Source organism: Austrofundulus limnaeus, unplaced genomic scaffold, assembly GCF_001266775.1.
Source record: "Austrofundulus limnaeus strain Quisiro unplaced genomic scaffold, Austrofundulus_limnaeus-1.0 Scaffold276, whole genome shotgun sequence".
Classification (NCBI taxonomy): Eukaryota; Metazoa; Chordata; class Actinopteri; order Cyprinodontiformes; family Rivulidae; genus Austrofundulus; species Austrofundulus limnaeus.
Window position 1 is genome coordinate 350,429 of NW_013952678.1, and position 6,261 is coordinate 356,689.

General features: G+C 40.7%; 1 protein-coding gene across 2 annotated transcripts in view; it reads right to left on the bottom strand.

The window, feature by feature from the left end:
- svep1 (sushi, von Willebrand factor type A, EGF and pentraxin domain containing 1) overlaps positions 1–6,261 on the bottom strand; it is a gene marked incomplete in the record, with an annotated part of 133,423 nt that overhangs the window by 120,542 nt on the left and 6,620 nt on the right. Inside the window, 1 exon segment of one of the 2 annotated variants that reach the window (XM_014021032.1) lies at positions 2,337–2,834. In XM_014021032.1, the coding sequence (XP_013876486.1) occupies positions 2,337–2,747 (411 nt within the window). 2 annotated transcript variants of the gene reach the window in all.

The window sequence follows — 6,261 nt, forward strand, 5'->3', positions numbered from 1 at the left end:
CTCTGAGATTGGGTAATAAATCACAAAGAGTGCTGCTTTTTTCCTCCCTCGCTTCATTGATCATGTGAAGACATGCAGTAAATGTCAGTCTGAATCTATCAGGTGCAAAAAGGTTTCTGGAGAATAATGGGTKGGATTTAGGTCTGGGTCTGCTAAGTTCATTTACCCAACAAAAAAAATGGTCTGTGTGTAAACAGTGTTGAGCTCTTCTGGTCAGAATACTGAATATTAGGGTTTGTGAAGGAGAATCATTTTGAACACTGTTCATTTAATCTCAGACGCAAAATGTATGCCTGCCAGTCACAAACATGAAATAACATAGATGAAGCAGATAACTAGAAACCATTTAGTTGTGTTAGTGTGCAATGATGAGGTCTATGCTTAGACCTGATGAGGACAGACGTCTTAATTCTGTCACCATTTTGTTTTAGCTGCTTCTTAYTTTCAAAAGTTCTTCATGTATTTACGGATAAGTGTATTTATTATTGCTATAGCCATAAAATGTTGAAAAGACCTAAAAAATTATAGAAAAAATTACCAAGAATTCTAGAGGTAAACAATACATATATCTGTATCAAAATGTTTAATACAGTGTTTAGGTTCAATACGCACTTGTATCGAACAATACAGACTTTTATAATTTACTTTATCAACTTGTCTTCTGAAGATGCTCTATGTTGAAGGATCAGTGGATCTGTGTTCGACTACTCCACCTAGGCTGCATTGTCGAGCACAGAGCCACTGAGAAACTTGCTGTTTCAGCAACATTTAATTTATAAACCGTACTTTTGAGGTTAAACAAATGTTCATAATTAATTTCAACAAATTACAATTTTAAAAGGGCATGGACATTTCTCATTTTTTGGATCGATAAAATATCGAACTGTGAAACTAAAGTATCGAACCGAACCAAATCATGAGTTTTCTGTATCGTTTACACCCCTAGTGGACAGCCATACCAAACACTACGAGTGTAAAAGTACACATATTTGTACCAAACCATCACAGTACAGACATTAAGTATTAAGTACACGACAAATAAATTAAATTAGCCACAGGTGATCACGGCCCCTTTCTAGTAAACACAAGGTAAATTTTTACATTCATCGTCCTGTTAAAAAAATAAATAGTATTTTGCCATTGGTTTCTTTTTCCTGTCATAACAAACCTGTAGCAAGTCATGACCCTTATTGAAGTGGTTCAGGCCTACCGTAGACTTAATAGTATCCTAAAGTGAACACCACTCTGCCCTGTATGCTACACAAGAAACAACTGCAACCTAAGCATCTGAAAAGAAAATAGCTTGATTTCTTAATAAGTCATGTTCAGACCAATTAAAGTACTGCAAAGAGACTAAAGTTTATTCAAAAGCTTTTTCTTGGTAATGTTGTGGTCCTTAGCAGCTGGGAGACAGCCAGCAGTGTGCTTATCCACACTAAGCAGAAGAGAATTCACTAAAAATTTGTCCTGAGGGCCGAAGTTTCAGTGTTTAACTGGAGGATTTAGTCCAAGGTTATCAGTTTGTAGCAAAATCCTGCAAACTCAAAGTCTGAAGGTTGCAAAGATGCTCTACGTGCTAATGCTCAGCTGTAGTTTTTGCTTTCAATAACTGAATGCATTAAAGAGAGTAAGTTTTTTTTAACCTTATGATGAATGTAGCCAAGTATCCTTTAATCTAAATACAGATTAGAAGCAACAGGTTGTTAACTTGTCCCAGAAAGCTGACAGAACCTAAAATCACCTGCTGTCTCAGTGTTGAAAAGAATGTTGAAAGTAACTGGAGGAAGATCTGAGCTGAAGTGTGTGTTTTTACAGGATCAGCCTCTCTACCACCAACATGGCTTTTACAGCTGTGCTGTTTGGAGTCGACAGATGAATTGCACCATATGTCCTCCGATGAGTGTCAAGCACCATGTAAACACAAAAACAAACAAAACAACAACAAAAAAAAAAAAACAAGGCAACATTCTGACCCGATCTCTGCCTCTGTGCTTGTGTTAAAAACTAAAATTCAGGTCATACTTTAATCATCTTTACCACTTTTCCCAACATCTTTCAGTCTCTGAGCTGGAAGGATTTGTGTTAGGGGTATTTTCATCCCTGGAAACCCCTGAACAATCACCCAGCATGCAGCTTCCCCTCGCTGTCTGCTGCTGGGTCATTAGAGGAAGCAGCAGCAGCAAAGCCACACAGGGCCTCATTAACATCTACCTTCTCAACCTCCATGTGCACACACACTTACACACAGCAGGATCCAGACTGACACACAGATTACACATAAAACAAATACTTTATGTGTAAAAGAATGGACAGATTTGCTGACTCGTCAGACTCACCGCTGCCCTCTGGAAAGCTCCTTTGGTGTAAGTGCCTCCCCCTCTGTAGCTGATGGATGGGATCTCCAGGCTGAACAGGGAGCACTTGTGCTGATGGGACTTGGGCGCCGAGATGTGGTCCACCCTGGTCACCACGTGGGTCTTGGACGAGAAGGTCACCAGCGCCACCCTGGTGTTCTCCGGCGCCACGGGGAAGTCCGACAGCATCTTGCGTATGAAGCGCAGCTCGCTCTGGAAGTTGTTGGCGCCCACGCTTGATGACTCGTCCACCAGGAAGACCAGGTCCAAGCAGGCGCTCTGCTCGCGCAGCTCGCGCACGTTCCGCTTGAACGCCTGGCCGAGGCGCTCCACTTTGCTCTCGGCGCTCTCCGACAAGTTGCCGGGCGAGGACAGGGAGGGAGGCGGCGACATGTGTCTGGACCGGCGCGGCTGCAGCTGAGGTTTGGATTGCTGGGCAGCCGGCAAGGCTGAGGTCCATACATCCAGGAGGCACAAAACCTGAAGAYAAGTAGTCCAGAGCGCTGTTAAAGAGTTCTTTTGAAGAAACATGGTGACAAAAAAAACTTGTAGAAAACTTCAATTCAATGATTATAAAAGTATCCTGTGGTTTTATCCGCGTCCTCAGAACAAGTCTGTTCAGAGTTCCTGAAAAGCATCACTAAATGTCGATGAAGACTGTCTTCTTCAGAAGGTCCTTCAGTCCATCTGCTGCCTTCTGTTTCTAAAGGAAGAAAATCTGCTCTAAAAATGTTTTCTTTTCTCCCAGACTTTTCCTCCTGACAAAAATTAGTGCTCCTGGCTCAGTCTTTGCTCCCTGTGCAGGCTATTTCAGCTATTTTAGGCTGGTGTAGGAGTCTGCATAATCTAGACTTCCTTATCTCTCTTGCTGCCTGCCTGTCAATCACCTATTTACTCTAGATCAGTTTCAGTGTGTCTTCAGTCCTCTTTAGCCTCAGTCTGCAGCCCCTCAGGCTCCCGTTAGTCTCTATGTGACGCTCCTGCCTGCTCCCTCAGCCAAACTGAATGCTTGTCCCTCTCTTCTCCCCAAATCATTTAAAACACACACAGGAGGAGGAGGAGGGAGGGAAAAGTTGAGAGAGGTTGAGGGGGAAAAAGGGGGCAGTCCAGTTGTGGCATGAAGTCATTTTTTTCCCTTTCATCTCTCCTCCTCTTTTCCTCTCACCTCCTCTATCTCTTCCCACCCCCCACCCCCTCCTCTTTCCACTTCTTCTCTGTCCGTCTCTCATCCAGCGGACCCCAGCTCTGCCTGTCAGGTTGTCAGCATTTTAAAGAAAGCTATCAGCAACAGGCGCTGTGATCCTCTGCACGCGTCCACACGTTCATCACTCATCAGACGGAGGAAGATCGGCGGCATCGGGCTGAGATCAAACATGGTGAAGGTGGGAAGAGAAGGGAGGAAGAGTCAGATGAAACCTTCAACCAGATCAGAAGGAAACTCCAGCAGACAGATGTCGAGTTTCTCAAAGAAGAAAGAGTTTTGATTTGTGCCAGCTGTGCTCGCTCGGGGAAGAGTTGAGACTGCTTCTGCTCTGCTTCATCAAATCATCACTCTTTTTATTATCTCCTCTTCCTCTCTTTATCTCAGTGTGTACCTTATTCCAGACAAGAAAAAAAAAGACAGATGAACTTTCCTGCACTTTGAATTTGTCTGGGGTTTTATTTTTATGCACCACAAGAATTAACACACTTTAATTTGCACAGTTTTCCCCCTCGACAGTCCCTCTGTCTCTTTCTTTCCTTCTTTTTCAGCTGTGGTGTTTTTGTTCTATGATTTTATCTGTAACCAAAACAAAAGCAGCCGGTGTTACAGAAGCACACTGTGCCTATTAGAGAGAAAAGCCTGAGGTTTACCGCAAAAACTTCTTTTTCTGTAAGGCTGACGTCAGTGAAAAGGAAAACCGGAGTAGACGAATAAAATGAAAAAATAATGATGTAAAGAAAACTGTGAAAGACAATAAAAGTTTCTGGATTTCCATATATTACATTTAGAAATGAAAGACCCAGCRTTTCCAGAATGAATGCATGTTGCCCATTCATCTGATATTGTGCTAACAAATACACACATGGACAAAAATGTTACATGTAACTTAACATTTTGTTGCGTAACTTTTAAGGCAGTCATTCCAATCAAACCTGTAAWTGTCAATGAGACCTCTACACCTGTCCATAGGTACTTGGCCCACTCCTCGAGGGCAAACCACTCCAGTTTTCTCAGGTTTGAAGGGTTTCTTCTCCACACAACATGCTCCAGGGTTTAGATCAGAYCCTTCAGAACAGTCCAATGTTTGGTTTGGATCCATTCTTGGGTGTTTTTAGCCACGTGTTCTTGATTATTATCGTGTTGAAGACCCATGACCTGYGAMTGAGACCAAGCTTTCTAACACTGGGCAGCACATTTCTCACCAGAGTGCCTTGACAGTCTTGAGATTACATCATACCCTGCACAGACTCAAGACACCCTGTGTCACATGCAGCAAACCATCAATAACTGAGCCTCGTCCATGTTTGACAGTAGGGACAGTGTTCGTTTCTTCAAATGCTTCACTTTTGCATCTGTGACAAACTGATTAATTACAAGTTTGAAGACAGCTGTAACGCTGATTAGTGGACACAGCTTAATTTAACTTGGCATTATGGCCCAAATATTTTCAGTACTACTATCGTTTCTAGAGGTACCATCATTTTTGTCCAGGCCTGTTTCATTGGTTTGATTTTTTTAATAATTCTATTGTGATTTTCATTGGTTAATTTTTAGTCARTTTTTATTTATTATTTACTTTACGCAGTTTAAAGTTATTTCATTGACCATTTTGGTCATTAACAGAGGGGTACCAACAATTTTGTTCACATGTCTAGGCTTGATTCAAACATCTACAAACATCTAACAAACCTTAAAACTGGACTCATTCATTTCACTATCCTCATTTAAAAGTTCGATACACTCAATAGTAAAAGATCACTGTACTTGCTTTTAGTTTGCTTTTTTTATTTTATTTTATTTTCCTGGTTCATAATGTTACAGTATGTGTAATTGTACTCTATGCTGTCAGTGTCGTGTATTTGTTTTAACATTGTTCTGACATTTTGTGTTGTACTGCTGCCTCTTCACCAGGTCGTCACTGTAAATGAGAATTGGTTCTCAAATGACTTACCTGTTAAAATAAAGGTTATATTTAGTCACAAAGTTTTAAACAAAAACCTTATGCACTGAGTAGCACTCAAAATACGTACTGTAGATGACTCTCAGCTACTACTACACCTAACTGTAGCTCAATCTGTTAAACTGGAATTTATATTAATGCTTTTTTGTGTTGTAAAGTCTGTGGCTGTAGTGGTTCTTAGAGTTGGACAACAAAAAAATGGCTTGTTGTTGATTGGTCATTTAGTTCAGGTCCAAAGATCCTGACTGGGTTTTAGGTCAGAAAGGGTTCCTGCAAATTGGACTGTTATTTTGGTTTACAAGAACAGGTTTCCCTAAAGTTTCAAGAGGGGATTTTTTAAAAATAAATATTCTCTAAAGTCTTGATTTAAATGTCTGAAGGTGCTGCAGGTATCTCTACTTCAGGCCTTTTCACAGATCAATSATATGTCCTCTGATTGGTCATTGATCCCTAATGGAGCCAGCAACGTCCCACAAGTATTTAACTAAATGAAGCCAGTATTGTGAAACCACAGAAAAAGTGTGATTCAGACATCTTCATTAATCCCACAATCAGCTGGTTTATCCTCGCAAACTGTGCATTTCAGCTCTGTGACTACCTAAACTGTTTTTGTTTCACAAAATTGCGAACGAGATGTAGAAACAAAAAAAAATGTTTTTTTTTAAATATTGATTTTAAACTTATTTTGTTGTTATTAAAGTTAATTTCACAGTGTCCAATTAATATTCTGAGAAAAGCTAAAA